The sequence below is a fragment of the Amblyomma mixtum genome, chromosome 10, assembly GCF_055824585.1.
Source record: "Amblyomma mixtum isolate Tamu chromosome 10, ASM5582458v1, whole genome shotgun sequence".
NCBI classification, from domain to species: domain Eukaryota; kingdom Metazoa; phylum Arthropoda; class Arachnida; order Ixodida; family Ixodidae; genus Amblyomma; species Amblyomma mixtum.
This window is the reverse complement of record NC_143021.1, coordinates 33,664,634-33,689,733: the sequence shown is the minus strand read 5'-3', so window position 1 is coordinate 33,689,733 and position 25,100 is coordinate 33,664,634. Positions and strand designations below refer to the sequence as shown.

Genomic DNA, 25,100 nt, shown 5'->3' with positions numbered 1-25,100 from the left:
AAGCTTTCCCCTTGTCCGCTGCATGCCTTCTGTCTGTCTGCTGCCTGCCTGCTCATGACCGAGAGAAGCGTCGTATTGATTTTCGGAGACCCGAAATAAACGGTTCGCCTTCGGGCTATTCCAGAGTGTGTGGTCCTTCGTGACTGCCACGGTGTCGTCGAATCAAAGCTTGCGGAGAGGTCTGCGTCCCGACAATGGGCAACTGCCTCGCTAGAAAACTCACACTAAATATAATTCGTCCACGTGCACTGTTCAAGAGGAGACACGGAAAAACAAATAAGGCAGTCCATTACTGGATTGCATACTTCACATCTTCTAGTCGGGCTCAAGAAGAGTCACTTTTGAAGTAACTGCTGCAAGTATTTTATTTGTGTGTATATTTCACCCGGCTGAGATTCTTTTAAATGCAGATGAGCGTGATGGCACAGTATACTGCAGAGATTGCGAGAACTGTGATGTTTCTGATTTTCATATCCAAGAGAAACTGCAGTGCACACATTTTCATTTATTGGAAGAAGCCCACTCGAGACTTCAGCCCTTGCTCCAAAGCTCTGGTGTTTCAAACTAGGACTGTAAAGCATGAAGTATAAAGTTTTCGTTGTTACTAAGCAGCAGTTTTATATTTTGTTTTTCCTGAGAGGTTCTTCATTTGAAAGAGACATTTGTAAGTGACAGCTTACTATGAGAAAAGGTGAACAACATAAAGGAAAGAAACGTTTCAGACGGCGTGCGGGAAACAGAAAAACGTTTTTTTCGGTGACAACCGTTAATGTGCTTTGAACCTTTTCTTCACACCGTAGAATGTATCAGCGCAGTAAAAAGAGCAGATTGCGATGAAAAGAGGGAATGTACTTGACGCAGAAAGTTACGGCTTAAAAAGACTATTCTCTAAGAAGTGAATCTTCACAGTTACTTACGCCTGGAAAGCACCCTTCGCCCTTCGCTCTGAAGTATTAAATATCTAAATGTACCATTGATCCAGCTCAGTAGCATTGACAATATTGTTACTGAGATCTGCATTTCGACACTTTTGCTGCTTCACACTCAGTGTTGTCGGTAACTCGTTACAAGGAACGGCGTTACCGGTAACGCATTACTTTTTGCGGTTACTAAGTAACGTACTCGTTATCATTTCGGAACTGTAACGGGTAACGTGCTTACGTTAACATTTTTCGGTAACGTGAAGTGTCACGTTACTAGTTACTTTTTATTTCAATTGTCCCCTTCCACCTCTTTTTAAAAAAAATAAACGGCGAAAATGATGTTGCAAATAAACAAAATCTACCGGTGTCCTCGACGACCCTTGTTGCGTCTCGCATGCATGCCAAAAAAGAGCTGCCCTTGACGACGCACTCAACTAAAAAAAAAAAAAGCACGCACACGCACTGACACACTTATCTTCACCCCCAAACCAATCTCACACACAACTCTCTAAAGAGTGGACGCATGCCGAGCCACCAATGGACCATTTGCAGAAATCTGTAAGTCAGTTTCTGCGTAAGCTTGTTTTCCAACCAAAACGTCTCGTCTTCAGGCGACACTCTCGCATTCTTTGTGGAAGCAGTTCCCTCTTCTGAGTAAAGTCAGGAATGTCGCCAGTTTACTACAAGATGGTCCCAAGAGAGCCGTCGAAAGAGTACAATGGTACAGCACAGAAAAGAGGATTGCAGTCAACCGGCTTTTTCTATCTGCAACTGCGGCTACGTTTCTGGTTATTGAGTTCCCAAGCAAGGAAATCTGAACTTGAACACCTTGACGTAAACACTCGTATTTTTGCGATAATTATGCAGGTTGAAGTAAAAAAAAATTGTTTAGTGCGCAAATATATTTTTTCCGGAACTATGACATTTAAGCATTTCTTTATTTCAACACAATTTCCGCGTAATTTCCTAAGCAGAAGCACACTAGAATTACTGTAAATTTGTTGAGTCCAGCTTTGTTTTCTTTGTGAAGTTTGAATTATATGAATTATGAGCTTGATAAAATTATTATCTTGAGTTCTTACAGCGAAGGCGCACTGATTAAAATTTATGGCCATGGAGTAACGGCAAAGTAACGCGCGATTCCTTTTTTCGGTAACGGTAACGCTGACGCGTTACCTTTTTTGTAGGTAACATAGGGCGGTAACGCGTTCTTTTTTGTAGTGTAACGAGTAACGTATTTAGTTACTTTTTTTCGGTAACGCCTACAACACTGCTCACACTTAATAGTGTCGATATCGGTCCTCTAATTTACCATTACATTCAAAATCAAAACAACATGGTAGCAGCTTTTAGCGCGCAGATTACCCTTCACGAAGGCCAAGAGAGGAGCCAAAAATTTTTCTATCTTTTCTGGAAATACGGTGCATGACTAGGCTTATCTTGAAAGAAAAAGTGAGAACCACAACGTTTGTTCTTCGAATGTGGCAATTCAACAAAAGAAAGGGACTGTCTACCAGGAATCAAGACAGGCGCACTACGGTCTTACAGTGGTGTGAAATTGCCACGGCTTGTCTTTGGACGCAAATCCTTTTAGTGTCTATGTACGGTCGCTGCCAAAAGAAACTTTTTAGAACATTTCAGAAGCCCATTTCATTGATCACATTATTTCTCTTATATTATGTCCAGAGTCTCGGACACGTAACACGTCAACTCGCTCTGAAAAGAGGAGATGGAAAAACTAAAGCGTAAAATGAACAACTCCTGTTGTTTAGCACCGTTTGCTTTGGGGATAGTTGGCTCATGAGTAAGGACAGAATAAATCATAGCACAACAGAAAGCAAATAGAAGCTTCAAAAGGGTGGAAATTTGGGCTGGTTGGTGCATGATCTGAGACCTCAGAAATAGAAGCTCTTCGCCGGCTACCTTATTGTGTTGCGGTATGAATCGATTCGTCTTTCATAATGCGCTAGTGATGCGGCGGGTATTGTAACAATAAGGAAGAAACAGTAAAATAAATCTTACCTGCGCCTAATAAAGCTACAGACGGACAAAGCGCACTACTTCTAAGGCATAGTTGCTCAGATCGAGCAGTCCAGAAGGAATCTGGTACTTGCCATAACAAGAACAAACTTTGTTTTTTCTAAGCTCTCAGGGAAGAATATAAATCGGCACAGGTATAAGCGCACCAAGCTTCGACGGTTTAACCAGTGCTTATTGAGGCCAGTGTCTGCTGTTAGTGCTTTCTTTTATGTAGTGGGTACAGGAGGACGAAGTGGCTATTTTTTTCCACGCCGATAGACGGGAGCGCCGAAGCGTTGCATTCAGTAGCAACAGCCAGCATAATCGCGCTGGCCACGGTTGAAAATTAGCCTCAGCGAAAAAGTTTCACCGGCGTCACTGGCGCCACTACCACCATTGCAGTCACGCAGAGAATACAGGGCGGCATAGCATTCCAAGTTTTCCGCGTAGAGACAGCTAGAGAGTTTTTAGGTGACGTTCTTGCTAGGCGCTTAGAGAATGCTTCTGTTATAGTAGTAGTGATTTGTCCATCGGTGCTTTTTCTTTCTGCACTCCACGGAGGGCTTTTGTAAGGTTTACTGTAAATTCCCTTCCTTTGCCTCTCATAGGACGCAGAGGTCCGCATTGCTCGGATAATCCCCTTTAGAAGCATGATTGCAGCCTGACTTCATTGTAATATTGATAATAATATTTTTGTTGCCAAATTTATTTCAATACAGACAGACTCCGGCCAGTCACAGCCAAGAGGATACTTCCAGAATTCGTCCCGGCAATACCGGCGAGTGAAATGCAAAGGCGCACACTGACAGCGCACTGAAATACCAAATAAAAAAAAAACAGTTGTAATGTGGGGACTTGCACAGGTAGTGTGGACGGCTACAGTCCTTGTCCCAGCAGTGCTTCTCAGCAGGCCGGCGTTCGCAAGCGCGCACCCGAGCTTCGTCAGCTTCGTCTTCTATCTTCTTCGTCTCCTTCGTCGGCGCTAGCCGCTGGGGAAGCAAACCCCAACTCTCTTTCTTACAATACCCCCCGGATGAAAGGGCGCCATCCTGGCGGCCTAAGGGCACGAGACGATAGCTGGGTCGTAGTAAGGCTTCAGGCGGTCTAAGTGCACAATTTCACGGCCGCGGCGGCGATGGTCAGACGAAGGCGAGAGGGGCTCCACGAGATAGTTAACTGGCGATGCCTGCTGAACAACGCGATAGGGGCCCTGGTATTTGCTCAGCAGTTTTGTAGACTGTCCTGGGCTGGAGGAGGGCACCCAAAGCCAAACCAAGGATTCAGGAAGATAGGGCGGCGGCAGACCGGGAGGAGCGGCGCGGGAGCTTTTCTGACGGTGCTGGTCGTGTGAAGTAAAAGAACGGGCGAGTTGGCGGCATTCTTCGGCATGCGCAGCGGCCTGAGAAACGGTTGTAAATTCGGACGAATCGGGGCGGTAAGGAAGTACGGTGTCCATGATGGAGGAAGGCTCGCGTCCGTACAGAAGAAAATACGGGGAAAAACCAGTAGTGGCTCGCGTTGCAGAGTTGTAGGCGTATGTAACGAAAGGTAGAACGCGGTCCCAGTCTGAGTGATCGGCAGAAATGTACTTGGCCATCATGTCGCCGAGGGTCCGGTTAAAGCGCTCGGTCATGCCGTTCGTCTGCGGATGGTACGAAGACGTCGTGCGGTGAACGATATGACACTCCCGAAGGAGGGCTTCCACGACACCGGACAAGAAGACGCGACCCCGGTCGCTGAGCAATTCCTGAGGCGCACCGTGACGAAGAATGATGTGCTACATCACCGGCTACCGGCTACATCAGAGGCAGTCGCAGCTGGAAACGGGGCAGTTTCGGCATAGCGCATGAGATGATCAATGGCAACGATGATCCAGCGGTGCCCGGCGGCAGTGATGGGAAGAGGGCCATAAAGGTCAATTCCAACACGGTCGAATGGCCGGGCGGGACACGGTAAAGGTTGCTGAGGAGCAGGTGAGTGCGGTGGCGGGTTCTTGCGACGCTGGCATTCCAGGCAAGAGCGTACGTATTGGCGGACAACACGGTACGTGCCCCGCCAATAATACCGAAGGCGTAGGCGGGTAAAAGTTTTCAGCAGACCGGCATGAGCGCATTGTGGGTCGTCATGATAACTGGCACAAATGGCGGAGCAGAGATGCCTTGGAATCACGAGCAGCCATTTGCGACCATCGGGGAGGTAGTTCCGACGGTACAGCAGCTGGTCGCGTAAGGCAAAGTGATGGGCTTGACGTCGGAGCGCTCTAGAAGGGAGGTGCCCTGAGCGGTTGGCTAGGAAATCCAGAAGAGAAGTGATCCAAGGATCCTTGCGCTGCTCAGAAACCATATCAACGTTGTCAAGAGAAGGTGCGAGGCCGGAAATAGATGGTGGGTCAGGCTCAGAGGTCAGAGGGGAGCGCGAGAGAGCGTCGGCGTCGGAGTGTTTACGACCGGAACGATAAATGACCCGAATGTCGTAATCTTGTAAACGCAGAGCCCAACGAGCGAGGCGGCCAGATGGATCTTTGAGTGAAGACAGCCAGCAAAGGGCATGGTGATCGGTAATAACATCGAACGGGCACCCATATAAGTAAGGACGAAATTTTGTGATCGCCCAAATAATAGCCAAACATTCTTTCTCTGTGACAGAATAATTAGTCTCTGCTTTTGTGAGTGTACGGCTGGCGTAAGCAACGACGTACTCATTGAAACCAGGTTTTCGCTGAGCTAGAACAGCACCGAGACCAATGCCGCTGGCGTCCGTGTGGAGTTCTGTAGGCGCGGAAGGGTCGAAATGGCGCAATATCGGAGAAGTGAGAAGCTGGCGCAGCGTTGCAAAAGCTTCATCGCATGCAGGGGACCAAGCCGACAAGTCGTGGCTACCAGCGAGAAGTTGCGTCAGCGGGGCGATAACGGCAGCAAAATTCTTGATGAACCGGCGAAAGTAGGAGCAAAGTCCAACAAAGCTTCTCAGTTCTTTCAGGGACGCGGGCTTCGGGAAATCAGCAACTCCGCGGAGCTTGGCAGGGTCCGGGAGTACACCATCCTTGGAGACGACGTGGCCTAGAATAGTCAGCTGACGGGCGCCAAAACGACACTTTTTCAAGTTCAGCTGCAGGCCAGCATCACTGAGACAGCGAAGAACACTCTCGAGGCGGAAAAGATGAGACGGAAAATTCTTGGAGAAGATGACAACGTCGTCCAAGTAGCAGAGGCATGTCTGCCATTTAAGTCCACGGAGGATGTTGTCCATCATACGCTCAAAAGTGGCAGGCGCGTTGCACAGACCGAAGGGCATCACATTAAATTCATACAGCCCATCAGGCGTGATGAAAGCTGTTTTCGGGCGATCGACGTCGGCGATCGGCACCTGCCAGTACCCAGAGCGCAGATCCAACGAAGAAAAGTATTCCGCTCCCTGCAGGCAATCCAGCGCGTCATCTATACGAGGCAGGGGGTAGACGTCCTTCCGAGTAATTTTGTTTAGCCGGCGGTAGTCGACGCAGAATCTAATGGAGCCGTCCTTTTTCTTGACGAGCACGACCGGAGAAGCCCACGGGCTGTGAGAGGGCTGGATCACGCCGCGATGTAGCATGTCGTTCACCTGGTCATCAATGATGCGGCGCTCGGCGGAGGAGACGCGGTAGGGGCGTTGGCGCAAGGGTCCATGGGTGCCAGTGTCGATATGGTGGCGAACCGCTGTTGCACGACCCAACGGTGCTTGAGGAGAGTCGAAGGATGCGCGGAAGCGCTGCAGCAAAGCGATGAGCTGGGTGCGTTGGTGAGGTGGTAGAGCGGCATCGACAGAATGGGAAAACATATCCGTGGAGGACGAGTCGGCGACGTCGGTGGGAGGAGTGAGGGCGTTGATGTCATGGGCGTCAGGGTCATCAAGGACAGGAGAAGCGTCGTCGAGATCGATCACATCAACCGTGCCAAGCGATTCTCCCCGAAGTAAAGTGGTGGGGAATGGCAACGGGTTTGCGACGTACAGGGCGGCACAACCACCAGAAAGAGTGAGCACGGCATGAGGGAGCATGACATATTTGCGGTGCGCACAAAGAGGAGAGGGTGAATAAAGGACAGTAGCGTCAGAGAGGGCAGCACAAGTCAGCGGCACGAAAACAGAAGAGAAAGCTGGTACGTCGACGTCGTCAGCGGCGAGAATAGGCGCGGCGGTAACAGGGGAGACGTCCACAAGAGCATCACACAGCGGCGACAAATCAATTTCAGCACGTGCACAGTCGATGATGGCGTGGTGCGCGGACAGAAAGTCCCACCCGAGGATGATGTCATGAGAGGAGCGGGGGAGAACGAAGAACTCAATGGTGTATGAGAGGCCTTGGATGACGAGGCGGGCAGTGCACGCTGCGAGAGGGCGAATGGGGTCGGCACTGGCGGTGCGAAGCGAAAGGTCAGAAAGCGGCGTCATCACTTTTTTTAGTTTGCGGCACAAGTTGCGACTAATGATGGACACGGCAGCACCAGTGTCAATAAGCGCGTCAACAGTAACACCTTCAACGATCACTTCAATAACATTCATGGGAGCGGTGATAGGGCTTGAGACAGTCGTTGACGGCGCAGTTCTTGCCTCCGGAACTGCGGCGCCTAGTTTTCCGTTTGGAGGGGTGGTGACCGGCGGCGCATAGGAGAGAGCGAACGGCGTCGAGGAGACGGCGACCGATGGCTTCGGGTGTAGGAGTCGGAGCGAGACGGAGAGGGATTCTGAGGAGGTAGAGGAGAAGTGACAGGAACGGAAGGCAACGGAACGTCGTACGTCGGTGGGCGCCCGTAGTCGTAAGGACGGGATCCGCGCGTGCGGCACCAGCGGGCCACATGGCCAGCGAGACCGCAGGCATAGCAAATCGGGCGGTTATCTGGGGTGCGCCACGGATTCACAGGGCGGGGACCGGTGCGAGGCAGAGGATGGTGAGTGAGTGGCAGCGCAGGGGCGAGCTGCTGCTGAGGGTATACGTTGACAGGTGGCGCATAAGTAGGCATAACCGGCTGAGGTCGTGGCCGGGCGACTGCTTCCGCATATGTCAGCGGTGCAGTGACCAGAGGGGGTGGATTGGCAGGCGGCAGGACCTCAGCTACCTGCTCCTGGATAACACGCTGAATAGAAGGCGACAGCGATGGCGTTGGAGCGGGTTGGCAGGTAACCAGCGATAATTGACGAGCCACCTCCTTCCGCACAAACTGCTTGATGTGCTGAAGAAGTGTCGGCTGATCGTGGGCAGGACTGCCTGCTGCCAAGCTCGAAATGGTGTCGTCCGAGCAAGTGGTACGGCGGGTGACATGTCGCTGTTTGCGGAGCTCGTCGTAGCTCTGACACAGAGACACCACGTCGGAGACTGTTTGGGGATCTTTAGACAACAACATTTGAAACGCATCGTCCTCAATCCCTTTCAGAATGTGTCGGATTTTGTCAGCCTCGCTCATAGATGGATTTAGCCGCTTACACAAATCAACGACGTCCTCGATATAGCTCGTGAAGTTCTCGCCGTTCTGCTGGGCACGACTGCGCAACCGTTGTTCAGCATGAAGTTTTCGGACAGCGGGGCGGCCGAAGACGTCAGTCAGGCTGGTTTTTAGAGCCGCCCAGGTAGTAAAATCCGCTTCGTGGTTGCGGAACCACAAATTGGCGACATCGGTCAAGTAGAAGATGACATTCGTGAGCTTAACGACGTCATCCCATTTGTTGTAAGCACTCACGCGTTCGTAAGAGGCCAGCCAATCTTCTACATCGGTGTCGTCAGTACCGCTGAAGATCGCAGGGTCGCGCTGACGGACGGCACCGGAACAGATGACAGCGGTGGGAACAGGTTGGGCCGAAGTTTCAGATGTCGTGGTAGAGCCTGGTAGCCTGGGCATCGTGGCGTAGCTACAGGAGAAGAGCAAGCAGCACCTCCACCAAGTGTAATGTGGGGACTTGCACATGTAGTGTGGACGGCCACAGTCCTTGTCCCAGCAGTGCTTCTCAGCAGGCCGGCGTTCGCAAGCGCGCACCCGAGCTTCGTCAGCTTCGTCTTCTATCTTCTTCGTCTCCTTCGTCGGAGCTAGCCGCTGGGGAAGCAAACCCCAACTCTCTTTCTTACACAGAGAACAAAAATGCACTACCAAGTCCCAAATTCCCTGCTACATTTTGAGTTAAAACTTTGCGACTATCCGCTTAATGGTCACATAGAAAAAGTGGACTCTACGTTATCAGGAAGAATATTGAATAATGAGGAGACTTACAGACATTTTCATTTTTTTGTATGTATCTGGCTTACCACCTAGAAAACACGTCCAATTGACCTATACATAAGGTTCTCGCAGCAGTTTATTTACTGTTTATTTATGTACTTGTTCAAACGACAGAACACCTAGAAAATAAGCAAGTTTACTTGCGAGGGAAACATATGTTCATAGGCGGCACATTTCAACAAACCTTTTAGAACAGCATCGACAAGATAATGTCCCCTTTGAGAACAATGCGGAAAACGGTGTGATGTCATACCTTTATGAACTGTATACAAGTGCATGTATGATTGTGTTTTTTTATCGATAGACGGAATAAACATTGAACAGTAAACATTAACTTAGCAGTGCTACGTAATGTGCTACAAATGGATAACATGCGACTGTGCCATCAGAGCAGGCTGACTAAACACCCCAACTATTTTATGCAGTGGGTTCTTTGAACTAGTGTAAAATGTCAGTCTTTATCTTTCTGGCAGTCTGGCGCCGCGGTGGTTCTGTGGACATGACGCTTGGCTACTGACCTGACACGCGGGTTTGAGCCTGGCGTCGGCGGTTGAATGTCGATGGAGGTGACATTCTAGAGGCCTGTACTCTGCGATGGCAGTGCACGTTAAAGAACCCCACGTGGTCGAAATTCCGCAGCCCATCACTATGGTATCCGTCACAGCCTGAGTCCGCTTTGGGACGTTCATCATCATCATCATCAGCCAACCACGTCCACCATCCCACAACTCCCACGACCATCAGTTCGGTACTCTTCCTCTTGGGAGTGTCCTTATCGAATATTTTCAAGCAATTCGTAATATGGACCACAAAAACCATAAAGGTGGAGCTTCTCTGGGAGGATACTTTGGTTAACTGAGTTGAACACTTTTGCTACGGTTTGTTTGGGTATAGTTTATGGAGTTTAGCGTCCCAAAGCAACTCAATCTATGTGGGACGCCGTAGTGAAGGGCACCGGTAATGTCGACCTAGAAATTGCGAAATATCGCACAGTACACGGGCCTCTGGAATTTCCCCTCCATCTAAATTCAACCAGTGCGGTCGGAATCGAACTCGCGTCTTTCGGGTCAGCAGCTGAGCGCCATAACCATTGAGCTACCGCGGCGGCTAAACCAACCATAGACAAGCTCTGGCTACGTCTAGGAAAGGCGAGCCCGTAAACATATGTTTGTCAAAGCCTTTACGGAGGTGCTGGGAAAATTACTCAAGAAGAGACATTGTGCTTCGGCAAGGTAAAAAACCTAATTAGAGTTGCGATATGATTTCAGTGTGGTTCAAGGAAAGAGGACACAGTAATCAGGAAGTGTTTTTCCAGGATTTTGCTAATGGCTGGTAAAATAAAAATTAGTCAATAGTTCTCAATTTAATTTTTTTTTTTGCAGCCTTGAAAACAGGTTTACCAATAGTAGATTTTACTTTTCGAAATTTTACTCTTTAACGCAGCGGCGCTAATAAGCTACCGTGGCATCATAGTTGCATAAAACACGTGCCTGCGCGAATGAAAAGTCCGAGAAGGTGACGCGAATCGCTTGTTCATGAAAGCGCCATCTCGTTAAACGGATTCGAAGCCAAGGTAAAAAGCACCGGCCACTGCCGAGTCCGTTGTTCCGCTGAACGTTGCAGCTTGTAGCCCCGTCAAAGGAAAACCAGGGCTGTGACGTGAGCTCTTAGATGTTACTACTAGCACGATGCCAACAAGCCGCGAGACACTGTGGGCAAAATAAATGAGAATTCACGTCGTTTTTCTACTCATTTCTTGCCGGCAAATTCTCCCTCAATTGGGTCTAGGGGTCCTTTCATTCATCATTTCCAGTTCTTGGAAACAATTAAATCTGGGTACTTGCCTGGAAATCAAAATTTGTCCATCAAATGGGGAACATCGGAAAATCGCGTTTCCTCAGATTGACTTTAAAGGGAATGTTCATTTTGTAAACCTTAGATTATTCTATAGATCCTTTTTCAAGTGACCCGCCATCGTGGATGCGTGGTTACGGCGCTCGGTAGCTGACCGGAAGGACGCGGGTTTGATTCCGGTCGCGGCGGCCGAATTTCGATGAAGGCGAAATTCTACAGGCCTATGCACTGCAAGATGTCTGTGCACGTTAAAGAACCCCAGGTGGCCGAAATTTCTGGAGCCCTTCACTACAGCGTAATTGATAGTCTGAGTCGGTTTGGGACGTGTAACTCAAATAAACCTTTTTCAAGCACTGATTATGTTGGCAGGTTTGTAACTGCGGTTGTCTGTACGAGAATACAGTAATCCAAATGTGCACAGAATATGCCAGGTACAAAACTAATTTGATCTGCATGGAACTATGTTCCTGTGACAATGAGACCTACAGATATTGATAATTTTGATATGGCATCACGAATGTCTTCATGTCACAGCATGTGCTCTAAAAATCTACATCTAATGACGTGAATCATTTGAAAGCAGCAGACAGAATTCCAAAAAGCGACAAGGCTGGCAGGGGCTGTAGATTGCCATGGAGACGGCGGACAACAGTCCGTCTAATACTTTAGAATACCTCTCTGTCACCAGCCTTAATACGAAGGAATCACACAGCTCTCCATTGTCCGCTTTCCAGCTTGTCTATGTGTTTACAATGCGAGCCAAACCGCCCTTGAAAGAGACCTTCCATGCCTGCCGTAGGCTGATCGCAGCCATGAACAGGCATGTTCTTAGTGCAGTCTCCTGGCCAAAGGCATTTCGTTCCAGCCGCACTGTGAAACCATCACGGCAGCATTAAAGACCTCTGGGCCTTGAAATAGTGGACTGTTTCAGTCCATGGATGAGTAGCTTATTGTACGAGTAAATATCATCAACATCAGCCTTACTGTGCCCGCTGCAGGACAACAGTCTCTCCCAAATCTCTCCAAGTAATCCTGTCCTATGCCGGTTCTGGCCACTCTACCGCCGCAAGCTTCTTTATCTCATCCGCCCACATTAAGGTCTCTTAATTCTCTTAATTTAATAACACTTAAGGATAAGCGATTATCTTGCCTGCGCATTACATGCCCTGCCTACGCCCATTTCTTCCTCTCGAGTTCTACTATGATGTCGTTAATTCGTGCTTGATCCATGACTCAGTCTGTCTTCTTCCTGTATCCACGCTACGCGTAACATTTTCCTTTCCACAGACCGCTTCTTTGTCCTTGAGTTGAGTCCTTTTCATTAGCCTCCATGCGGCTGCCCCCTAGGTGTGTACCGGGGCGATACTGCTGTTACATATTTTTCTGTTGAAACTATCGTTAATGATCAGAGAGAACCTGCCAAATGCTGTCCACCGCATTCTTACTGTTCCATTTATTTCACTCTCGTTATCTGAATCTGCGGTCACTACCTGCCCTAAGTAGGCATATTTCGTATCACATGTAGCGGCTGGCTGCCAATAGAAACTGTCATCTGCTTTCGAGACTGTTGAGCATTTTTTTTATTTTTGCATACTAAATTTAGACCCCCAAAATGGTCTGCGTGTTTAACTCATTCATAATGTTTTGCAGCTCATCTGAGTGACCAGCAAGCTATGGTCATCAACAAATCGGCGATTGCAAAGGTATTCACCTTTGACTCACATCCTCAGCTGTTTCCAATTCTGGCCTCTGATTACCTGCCAAAAAGGCGGTAAATAGAATTAGCAATATCACGTTTCCCTTCCTGACACCCTTCCTTATAGGAATTTTATTGCTGGCTTTATGAAGTAATTAGTACGTTAGCTGTGCCGTCGTTGTATGTATTTTCCCGTATTTTCATATGACTCTTCTACACTGATTCCGCAATGCCTGCATAAATGCTGGGCTTCCCACTGAGTCAAATGCTTTCTCGTAATCAATTAACGCAATATACAGGGTTTGCTGATATTGTGCGCATTTCTCTACCGCCTTAGAGAACGCGTAAATTAGGTCTCTTGTCGTGTACCCTTTACGAAAGCTTGCCTAATCATCTGGTTGATTGAAGTATAAGGCCGTTCTGACTGTATTAGCGAGTTCCTTTAGGCAAGGAGCAGTAAGCTAATCGTTCTTTATTTTTGCTTGTCCTTGGCATCTGAAGCCCTATGGATTAAGATTATTCTAGCGTTCTTCCAAGCTTCTGGTATGCTCTAGGTCATAAGGTATTGCGTGTACAGAGTAGCTAGCTTTTTTTTTTTGCACAGTCTCTCCTACGTCCTTCAGCAGATGTGCTGTTACTTATTCCTGAGCTGCTGCATTCCCTCAGGGCAGTTATGAAATCAGATTCATGAGAATACATCGCACATCATTTTTTACTGACCCGTGAATGCTTACCCTCTCTGACATGTCTGTGTGTAAAAGGACACATTAGTAAAAACTGTTTTTTACAGTGTTTTACCTTTACCACTGCATGCAGTTTTCCGAAAACTGGTAGTTCGTGAGAATCATTCAAGAAACAAACTATTTTCTTATCCTCCGCCTCTTGCTGCCTCTGATAAGCAAGAGGCAACTACAAGCACTACAGAGGCCTCGATAAAACTAACTGCGCAAGGTTTAACGTCCGCTTGACTCCTCAGGCAAAATTGCTGCTTTCAGGTTTTCACGATTTTTATTGGGTACAACTACGCTCATAATCACTATTTTAGTGTACGTTTCACAGAAGATGGTCATGTTGACTTGCGGCATACACGGTAGCGTCCTCCAGTTCTTTCACAACTCCAGCCATGGGGAAACCTGCCGAGTTTTTTCTCCAGAGTACAGCGATGAAGTTGAGCTTGCCCTGTAAACAGAGTTATAGAAGTTACACCTTTGGGGCAAATAAATCATCAATTTACCGAATTGATGCACCAGTATGATAAGATATGACAGTGATGGCTGCTTGATCAGAGGCGTGCATAAGAAAAATCACTCTGAATGCGGCATGTGCCTAAACAATAAAGTAAACCATTCTTCTAATTCTCCTCAAAACATTATGCTCAATACCACAACATGCGATTTTAATAGACCCTTAGGATATAAAATAATGCAGTTTAGATCAGGATGTTTGCAACACCGCACAGTTTTGTTGTTAAGAAGACACTAAGGAGGAATGAAAGTAGGGTTGTATAGATAGGTTAAGGTTACTACGTCCTCTGAATGAAAATATAGGCGTCGCCACCTAGGGCATGTTTGGCAAGCAAAGGACAATACAACCACACAGTTGTTGGAGCCCGGCTCTGAGGCGCTACATTGCAACGTTATGCACTTGAAGGCGATGATCAAAGAGTCTTTTTTTTTTGCTGCAAATGTCCTCAGTTGCGATCCAGCAGCGAAAAAAAAAAACAGAAGCGTATTTTTAGCCTCTATAAAGGTTTTTTTGCAGCCGGAAAGACAACAATATTCCCCCAAAAAGCCGTACATTTAATTTACCCTACAAGCATGAATTCAATTCCGTTGTTTTCAACGCTCCTGTCATAAATGCTTTGATCCAGAAGTCGCAGTGAAGTTCAGATTACCTTTGATTGACTTAGAAAGTCACCAGTAAAGTTTCACTTATTCGCTTGCATTTACACACGTGTTCACTTAACTACGCCCCAAACCTGCCCGAAGCGGTGGCTTAGCGTCAACTACGTTCTACAGCTGCGCCTCAGAATGATAGACCCGATCCTGTCGTCGGCGACCACAGTTTTGTAGACGAAAAATATTAAGCGAAGTGTGATGTACGATGTCATGAAACATTAAAATCCTCACATGGTATAATTTCTTGTGGAGCCTGACATTACTCGCCTATCATAGGCTACGTGATAACTTGCGGCGATAAATTACAATGACAACATTCTGCACCAACGCTCCAAAGCTGTGACAGTATAATTTTTATTGAGGTTATGATACGTCCAGGCGCGATATTTTTGCACGTAAGTTAATAACGTCAACATTTATGCTGCCATAATATGTTCCGAGAAACATCCTTATACACGTGTTCGGACATCCGTCAACTGAACTACACCCTGTACGCACTTTGTATCATATGATCCGATTGACGTCCGATGGATGACTTAGGGGACCAAACAGGCCTTCCGGCAGAGATCCGTAAGAGTCCACTAGGATAACTGCATAACTTCTGTCGGACATCACATCCACGTGAGAAGTGATCTCCAGCACAAGTCAGTGGCTTCAGATATAGCAGCCGTTGTGCTTTCCCTTTACTCTATGCATTGCATAGCAGAGAGAGCATAACAATTGTGCAAATTGGATATTTGGACAACGTGGCTGCCTCTTCTGACGCACCGCAACGAAGCGGTATAATTCTACACCAGAGGCTTTATTTAACCTTCGCTTCCGGCATTGATTTTCTAGAAAACATACAGAAGTAAGTTTCTTCTCATGCGCTACAAAATAGCAACACAACCGAACTAGATCAGTGTGCCTAATTTCTGGTAAAACTACGGAGGAAAATGTGTTTAGTTTGAAATGACGCCATGGGAAGAGGTTTTGTTTGTAGATATGCGCCAAATCCTGAGGCCGAAACTAAATTGCACCGTAATAGCGAGCAAAGAGATGCGTTTTTCATTTTGAAAAACTTTTAAACTTTTGAAAAAAGCTGAGCAACTATGCCTGGCCGCAAATCGCATTTCAAATGTAAAATATGCGAGATATTTCTTATCAATGAAGAAAATGAGTGGAATACATTAGCGAGAGCATTATTTGTCAGCTTGAGTGTAATAGGCAAGATTAGAGCATGATTTAGGTACACCTTCTCCAGGGCAGTTTTGACATCGACTGAGTGAGTTTGAAGAGTTCGGTATATATCGAGTAAAAAAAAAAGACATGAAGGAAGTGATCGTTAGCTTCGTCGCAAACAAAACAATGGAGCGACTCTGCTACATTGGACTTAAAATCTTTGATGGGGATTGCTCATTGTTGGTAGAGAATCTATTACTTGTAGCGAAAGCCCAGGCGCACACAGAAAACGACAGGATCCTAGGGGTTGTTCTGTCGTGTTGTGTCCTGTCTGCGTCTATAATTCCACTACCAATCATAAATTAGCAAGCTAAAAGGATAGAAAACAAATTCTAGATGCTGTGTGTTTTGAGAAGTTTACTTTTCCGCTGCCAATACACGAACATACGGAGAGAAGGCTGTAACTTCAATGCATCTGACAGCAGCCAGCTCTTCACATTTACTTACTGCTATTGCTGAAGAACAGCACCTGATTGCACACGATGATTGTGCGAATTGTTTCCTGATGATTTTACAGGATAATCGGTTTCAAGGAACGTTTTCAGAAACAACTCTTGAATCACTTCTGAGGACATACATGTTTTAGAGCGAAAGCCTGAACAAGCCTAGAGTTCAACTTCAAACATTTTCTAATACAAGATTACTTGCTGATGTGGACAAATTTATTGGCATTAATTTTTGAGTATATCGTAGTGTAGAGGAGGCTTCAACGTGCATGTAGCGCTTATCACATAACAGCCTTAAAAGCACTAAGCGTTATGCGGGTGAGAAAGGTGAGAAAACTTCGCCTTTTTCTCAGTTTCTCGGGAGGTGAATTTGGCTCATATCGAACAAAAAGATACTCATAAATTCCGTGCGCTGAAAACCAGAATACAGCTTAATTACAGATCGGATATCAACAGCGAACTGTGTCTTCTAACACACTGGGCAACTGAAAAAATACTGTACGATAAACTCACCCTCACTGCATTTGTCGACGCAGTAGCGCATTGCAGGGAAATATTTGTCCCCATGATTTGCGTGTATTACTTCGCAGCGATTGGATGTTGAATTGTAGAAGAAGCGCGTGATTCGACCCGCATCGTGAGCTGGGTCAAAGGTCACGTTGCACGGCGGCAATTTTCTGAGCCAACTAGCGAGCACTGGAAAAAATATAAAACTTTTCTTGAAATGTACCGTAGCGGGTGCTGGAAGCAGAAACTTCCGGCTGAAAGAAAAAAAAAAGTTCTGAATTTAACGCAGCTTGCGTATATGTGCAGGTCTGTAAGGAGATGCGCACTATAGATACATTTTAAAATCAGAAAAATGAACGTAGAAGACTAGGCACCAATAACGAAACCAGAAGTGCAATTGTTTACACTTAGTTCAAGAGGTAAGCAAGTATCAGGGGCTGTCGAGCAGTTTGCACAGAAAACGACCCAGAAAAAATCTCATTGTCACGTCAGTTTTAACTGCTCAAGCTGGTTGCTTTTAAAGAGACAGCTTGGGTAGCCTAGCGGCGCCGATTTCACTGTGTCTGCGCGAATAACACTGAACAGAAGAAGTGGAGCTGCGTAAGCAACCACGTGACGTACCACGTGACTCGCAGCAGCTGCAGCCGCACCCTCCGCCGTCGCCGTGGCCGCTGCGTGCTGCCTATGCAGTGTCTCGCTATGGACGAAGAAAGTCAGCCGAAGCCGACTTCCTCGAGAGTGGGTACGCGCAGACGTCGGGCCGAGTCTGATCATCTTTTCGGCATTGCCAACCGTACGAACGATTAAGCAGTTGACATGGTGCGTAAGCGCGCTAAACGGGCAGCCGAAACTGTTTATGAGCGGGAGCTTCGAAAGCAAAGGAAAGGCACTTAACTTGCCACCTGGGACATTGGACACCTGTGTCCCGCTTTAAGCTACGTGGCAGTAGTGACAGATGTGCGTTGCGTGCGTTAGGATTCACCACGTTGTGGCAGAAGCGCTGCACTTAAGCTATAGGCCTTCGGCGTTTATTGTGTTCATTGGCGTTGGCGTTGACAATGTTCTACACTCCGATGACTCCGCATAACTGGCCCCCTGGGTCAGTGGACGCCTCAATCGCGCTTTGAAGCACGTGACGGTGGTGAGAGAGAGATGTCGGCTGCATGCGTTAGGGCTGAAAACGTTGCAGCAGACACTTGGCACTTCAGCAATAGGCCGCAGCGTGACTTCACGCTGGTTATGCAAGCGTAACTTTCGCTTGCGTAACCAGTGCTAGTTTAGCTGAGGCGCAGCCATTTTGGCGTTTGTTTAGACTCATAAACATAAATCTGCACGTTGTATTTTAGTTACAAGTGTACAAGTTGCTTCAATGGAGTCAGCCGCTAACTTTTAAAATTTGACCTTCGGAGGTAAAGAGAAGTTTTTTGCGGCAAAGAATACCAGTATTCGCGGAGGCCGAAAAAACAGGCGAATTCTGCTAACTCTAGCCGGGTTCAACTCATGAACAAAGCGGCTTTCAAAGACAAGGAACCGCCTTCCAGCCAATGGCGTCGCCTCTGATTCTCATGAACCTGCTATCGCGACTGTGCAAGGAAGGGACTATCTGCTATCATCTGGCACTCCCTACATTGTCACGCTAACATGCTTACGAGAATCGGCGGACGCCATTGGCTGAGTGGGTTTCTTTGACGGGGAAAGCAGCTTCGTACTTGAGTAGGAGCGAACTGTATCAAAGTCATTGTCTAGTAGAAAACTCCCTGACTATTCCGGGTAGGAATCAGACTGCAATTAAAGATTGGTAGCCGGCCGTTAGTGAGAGCCATATACCGGGTGTCCTAGCTAAATGTAACCAAACTTTTAAAAAACGCGAAGTGTCCTAGTCCAGTGAAATAAATTGAGGGTTGTTCATAGTCACGTGGCCTAGTTTTGAGTATTTTTTTCGCTCTTCAAAGTTAATTAGTTAGTTAAGTTTAAATAGCTAACTTTTAATTATTGACTTAGGGAGAAAGTGTCATTGAAAAAGTTTTAGATCGGCTCGAAAAACCGCTAGTAGTGCTGTTTCTGTCAAGTTACAATTTACGTAGCTTCATTTAGAGGCCTTAAAAGAAAGTTATCACGCGACCAGCTGCTCGCTTACTTCTCTGCCCCAATGTGCACCGAAAGTCTAATCGAGGAGAGGACTTCAGAAAAAACGGATTTTATTCTTTAGGGCGCGTCTTCGGACGTTGAAGTGGCACAGTTGTCATGTGGAAGCTTTTTCTTATTATGCGGGTTATGGTTAAAGGCCGGTAAAAAAAACTACTTGACCTAAATATTACTTTGCTTCAAATGTCTCAGTAAGCTGTTTCTCAAAGCGATCTATAACTTTTCCATTGACACTTTGTTCCCCAAGTCAATAATTCAAAAGTTAGTTAATTAAGCTTAACTAATTAGTCAACCTTGAAGAACGAAAAAATACTACAGCCTAGGTCACGCGACTCTAAACAACTCTCATTTGGTTTCAGACGGCTAGGATATGCCGTGTTTTTTAAAACCTTGGTTACATTTAGCTGGGGCACCTGGTATATTTTTAGTTTCAAAACGCTATTAGCCTTGCCGCTGACGCTGTACAAATTTGGACCATTTCTTACGAGAGCGGGTTGGTGGGCCAGTTGATTCTTTTGTATGTAAGGGAACAACGCAAGGGGAGGGACGCAAGCGCCCGCGTGTGTGTTTCAATGTTTCGTTCCCTGTGTCGTCCAAGCCCGAGTACTGTGACAAGTCTGTGTGCGTGAAGAGTGCGTCTAGTGCGGCAAGGGCTGGGCCATGATATCGTGTGTTTAAAGACGACTTTGAGGGTGGAAATAAAGTTGTTTCAGGTTAGCGAAGACCGATATTGGAGTATGGGAGGCGAAGAGGCGTTCGAGAGTGGGTGTGGGATCAGGTAGAGGTCCGAGAAGGGAGCGCAGAAGGTACCAGGATGATTTTTGATGCAAAGTTCCGTCTAAGCAGTCGCATGTTCGTGCTCAGTGTGCGGTGTCGAGTGTCTTGCAATGGAAGATACTGTCGTTGCGGAGTGCTTTTATTTTGTCGCGGAGCTGTGTGTTGTGTGGTTGTGCAGCTAATGCGTGTTGGAGACGTTTTCTCCGCTTCCACAGTCGTAGAAGGTGAGGGTCAGGGTTGTCATGGGGAGTAGGATTGGAATTTTCACATGTGGCACGTGACAGGATGTTTCTTAGATGAGAGACCCATGAAATGTAGTCGGAGGGGTTAGAAAGGGGTGGGGGTAAGCACTGGCGAAAGACTGACCACGAAGTGTGTCGCACCTTCGCCCTGCGTCGGAGGTGTTGTGTGGGTAGGTTCATCGCAAGAATGGAATGGTCATTAAGTAGGTATGGGTCAGTATTGTGCCAAGTAACATGTGGAATGCATAGAGCGAAGGTCAGGTCGGCTTTGGAGTCTCTGTGATAGGAGGAACCCCGTCTAGTTGTGCATAAAAAGTCATTCAGCAAGTAGTCGTGTCGAGACTATATATGATCGTGGCGTAATCGCCCTGCTTTGTGTGTGATACTATAGCTCCACTGTGTCTGTGGTACACAAACCTTGACACTGCACGCGCAAGTTGTAACACACCCTGCCCCCGGTGCAGAAAAAATCACATACACAACTCTCAAGAGCCTTCCCCCCGAAAGCCACACATTTATTCTTACTGTCATCAACAACGCCTGGACCTCTGGCACTCTGCCAGTGGACTGGACATCCTCTCTGGTCTCATTCATACCAAAACCCAATAAACCCTCCAGCATCATTAACCTCCTACGCGGGCAAGCTCATGGAGCACATGATGCTTACCCGCCTCACTTCCCATCTTCAGGCCACCGACTACCAACCCCCCTCATTGGCTTTCGCCAAGCACTATCTACCCAAGACCTTTTCCTTCTCCTTCAACACACCTTCTTTAACTAAAATGCTCCAAACGCTGCGCAGGTCAAAGCCTTAGTAACCGTTAACATACGCAAGTCTTTCGACTACAAATCACACGACCACATTCTCACCATACTAGCTGACACGCAGTGCAGACACAGAATGCACAATGACATATGAATTTTGCTCTCCCACCGCTCCGCCCGTATCCGCTATCTCGACAAACGACACGCAGTGGAGGCACAGAATGCACAATTACATATGAGCTTTGCTCTCCCACCGCTCCGCCCGTATCCGCTATCTCGACAAACTATCTCACCCCATTCCACTCACTCGTGGCACTCCACAAGTTGCCGTCCTCTCTCCCATTCTTTTTAACGTAGGCATGGTCCCGCTCGCCGGGCTTTAGCCGATATTCCCGACCTTCATTTCGTCTTCTGTGCAGACGACCTCACCTTGTGGGTCACCACTGGCTCAACGGGAGAGGTCCAAACCACACTCCAAAGTGCACTTAACACCATGTCCTCACGCATCTCTCAAGCGGGCCTGAAACCCGCTCCGGATAAATCTGAATTTCTACTCATAACACGCAGTAAATATCAACGGACGATGAACCCCTCCATCTCCCTCACCCTCGCCAGACAGCGCATCCCCCGCACCGACTCCTGTCGCATCCTGGGTATACCGCTCACTTCCAACACTTTCACCTCTCTACCATCCATAAGTCCATACGCACATGCCACTCAATAACACACTTACTCCGCCGCGTAGTTTTAAAACATGCCGGCCTCTCCGAGACACAGGTAAGCCGCCTTGCTCAAGCGCTGCCCCTGAACAAATTCCTGTACTACATACCTTACTGCCCATTACAAATACACAAGAAAAACTAACCCGGGCCCTCAATATACTATATATAGTAACACTAGGACTACCCCCTCAGTCTTCTACAGACAGCGTGTACAGAGCAGGCCTTTTCCACCCTCTTCAAGCTCTCCTTATCCTGCACCGGCAGACAAATCATCCGCCTGTCCAGCTCACCAGCTGGGCACTGGATACTATCCCAGACTCCATACGCACCTATCTCTTTCGCAGACCCACCGCAGTCTCCGATCTACCCCTCTAACCTTCGCCTCGCACCCGTTCCACGCAACATGTCCGCGCACACACACGCAGGCTGCCGCCAAGCATACGCATACAACCAAAGCCACCCTTGGACGGCTGCGGCGGTGACCTACAGAGACGCCTGTCTTACGGAAACCGCGGGCTCCACAACAGCTTTCTTCCTCCACCCTTGCCTCTCTGCAACCAGCACTCACAGAACAGTTCTATACACCTCCCCACTCTCCACTGTCGCCCTAGAATTACACGGGATCGCCGATGCCATCACACACTTTGCCTACCTACCCGTCGCCCCCGCATACGTTGTCTATGCAGACTCGCAGGCAGCTCCGCGTGCCTTCCACGAAAGAGCCCTCCGCTTCCCTTCCCGATCGGCCTTAGATGCCGCCGTCATAGCATTAATCCCACGACCGGTGACCCTTCGGTGGATCCCTGGTCACATGGGTATTCCCGGTAATGAGCTGGCTCACTAGCTCTCCTGCGAAACTATACACCGGACTTCGGGGACCCCATGGACGAGCCCACCGACGGAGCAAGCGGTCGGGGCTTACAAACGCAGTTTCGACGAATACTACACGCAGGAAAATTTAGACTCAGCTGATTTACCACCGCCACACCCATCCTTATCGATCCGTGAAGCTTGCATTCTTCGCCGAATACAGTTTAATCTCCTACATACACCAGCCCGGCTTTATCTGTACCGGTACACTTCCACACCTCAGTGCCCAAACTGTCCACACACATATGCAGATATGGAACACTACCTTACACAGTGCCACGCAGCCTTCTAGTCCCTCGCCTATCCTTTCCCCACCCTCACCGTGGCCCATCTGGCTCGCCTCCCTGGATCTAAAACTGCAACGTTCCCTCGTCGCTTTGGCCCAAGATCTATGGAACGCCTAACCGAAAGGCTGTTTTAATAAAAGTGTCACGCCACCACCACCGAAGCCCGAACCTGTAGCCCGAACAAGGAACAACTTTGCATATTTTCTTGTGCTCTCCTAAAATACTCGCCTCCCATTAAGAAACGGGTGCTTTCATACGTACACTGTGAAATGCGAAACTGATTTTGAAATGTTTTCTTTAGACGTATTCTTGCACCCTCACCACGAGGTGCTCTAGCAGGTACACACTGTGGTGCTTTGAAAATACATCAGCACTGAAATGACCTGCAAATCAACCGCGTTTTGCTCTGGGAGGTACTCGACTTTTGGTAATGAAGGGATGAAATGAAATGAAATTTATTTCAGCAGAATCGGGGTACATATACGTGGGGATTTTTGTTTTTATATCTGCTGAGGTTCACGAGGCAAAAGGCGTCCATATGGCGCCTGACGGGGCCTCGTGACCTCGGATGGCCTCATGGACACACTGGTATGTCAGAAAACTACTTTGTAACATTTTATTTACTTGAAGGCCTACGGCCTGCAGCCCCAGCTGCTACTCCCAACAAATAACAGCAACGCTAACGCATTTTGGTTACGTCAGAGAAGTGTGCTGAACTATAGGCGGTGGGTGGTAGATAGTAAATGAAAGCATGGTATCTTACCCTTTCCGTGTTTACTCTCGTCCACCGGATAAGTGGGTACACTGCTTCTCCTGCAGAAAGAAAACGAAAAAAAAGCGAACGCCTTTAATTTTTGCTTCTAGAAAAAACGCACACTGTGCAACAAAACTAGACTATTGATTCTCAAGATGGAACGGCATGCAACCTTATGCGTCACTGTGGAATATTCTAAGATATCTTCCCCGGGGTATTTGTAACTTGGTGCAGTAGTAAATATCCGCTAGTAAATGCCTGAAACAGTCCGTATGACCTCTGACTCATTAGCTTCATGAATGCGATGTCGTTTACGATCGATTTTGAAGCATTATGAGTTGCTGTGCGGGCGGCAGAATAACTGAACCCTGAAAATTTTCTGCGGAGACAAAAGGCTATAAGCCATGACACTTCAGCTATTTATTTTGTTATACAAGCTAAACATAAGGAGCAAGGATATATGCGCTATATTCAAAATGATACAAGAAAGATGTTAAGGATCAGCTTACTTTCGAGCGGCTTCATTATTCTGGTGGTTCTCCTCTACATTTCCTTAGTATAAGCATTTGCTATGAACCTGCTTTCTCCCTTTGGGTTAACGCACTGACACAGCTTCCCTTTCATAGCAGGTTACATAAAGTTTTTGTAAGTTCATTCCCCTCACAGAGTAATGCCTCGAAAATATAGTAAGGCAGTGGTCATTTTGTATTTCTCAAGGAGCACTGTGTTGGAATCCTCAGACAGTTGGAATGCCTCTGCGATTAGAACTGCATGGATGTATAATCGGAGAATTACCAACCTCTTTAAAGTCGAAGTGTTTTTAGTACACACAAACACCACTTACGACATGCTTGTTGGCACTGCGCTTGAGCATCGCGTTCTCAGTGGCCGGTTTGTGAATAGGGCAGCGACAGGTCATTTAACAAGTAATTTTGTCGCAATCCATGTAGAGAAGAATTAAGCCGTGATCCCCCCAATATGCGTATGGCTCCTCTTTCTACAGGCATTCAAATCGCGGGTGACAAGACTCTCAAAGGGAACCGGGGTAAATAGGACCGGTGCAAGTTACCGGTGGTAAGAAAAAGCGTGCGCGATTTGCACGGCACATCGAACGCGGTCTGATAAGATGGTTCCAGGACATAGACTGCACAGCCGCTTAGGTTGCGCTGATCGATATGAATGTTAGTGCATTGATGGAGACAAGATATTGTAACGTAGTGGTGACTGCAGTCCGGGGAACTGGAACACAGCGAGAATGTCTTCAAAACGAAACTCTTTATTCGGGCTGACTTGCGCCCGCAAAGAACTGAACCACTCGGCGGCGGCGTAGCAACAAGCGTGCTCGGCGGTCGTCGAAGAGAATGCCCGCCACTGTCGGCCATGCTCTTTTTAAAGCTGATAGCGAGCAATCGAGATAAAGCTTAGGAAGTTACTAGAACCTTCTGACACAAACTAGAACCGGCTCCGTCCGCATGCGATAAATCGAGATTAATCTAGGCGCGTCTTACGTCACAAATGAAGCGATAAAGCGGCGCGTCGGCAGCCTTGAAGCATTAACAAACAAATACTACATACGAACGCTACAAAGATCCGCGGCATTACTCCCCTCTCAAAGAAGCATCGACTCAATGATTTCGAACATAAAGCGGCTATAAACAATCAAAAACGGATTGTGCAAAAATAAACACCGAATGTGGAAACACGGCGTCCTCTAGCGTGCATGATAGGG

At 47.5% G+C, this 25,100-nt stretch overlaps 1 protein-coding gene across 1 annotated transcript in view; it reads right to left on the bottom strand.

Moving 5' to 3' along the window:
* Positions 1-13,748: 13,748 nt before the first annotated feature.
* The window catches only part of LOC149325568 (anticoagulant protein rhipilin-2-like), a 32,087-nt gene continuing 20,735 nt past the window's right edge, over positions 13,749-25,100 (bottom strand). The window contains exons 3-5 of the mRNA XM_089562917.1: positions 23,381-23,430; positions 16,816-16,998; positions 13,749-13,916 (exon numbers count right to left, since the gene is read on the bottom strand). Coding sequence (XP_089419043.1) covers positions 13,804-13,916; positions 16,816-16,998; positions 23,381-23,430 — 346 coding nt within the window. The 3' untranslated portion in view covers positions 13,749-13,803. The remainder of the gene's footprint in view (positions 13,917-16,815; positions 16,999-23,380; positions 23,431-25,100) is intronic.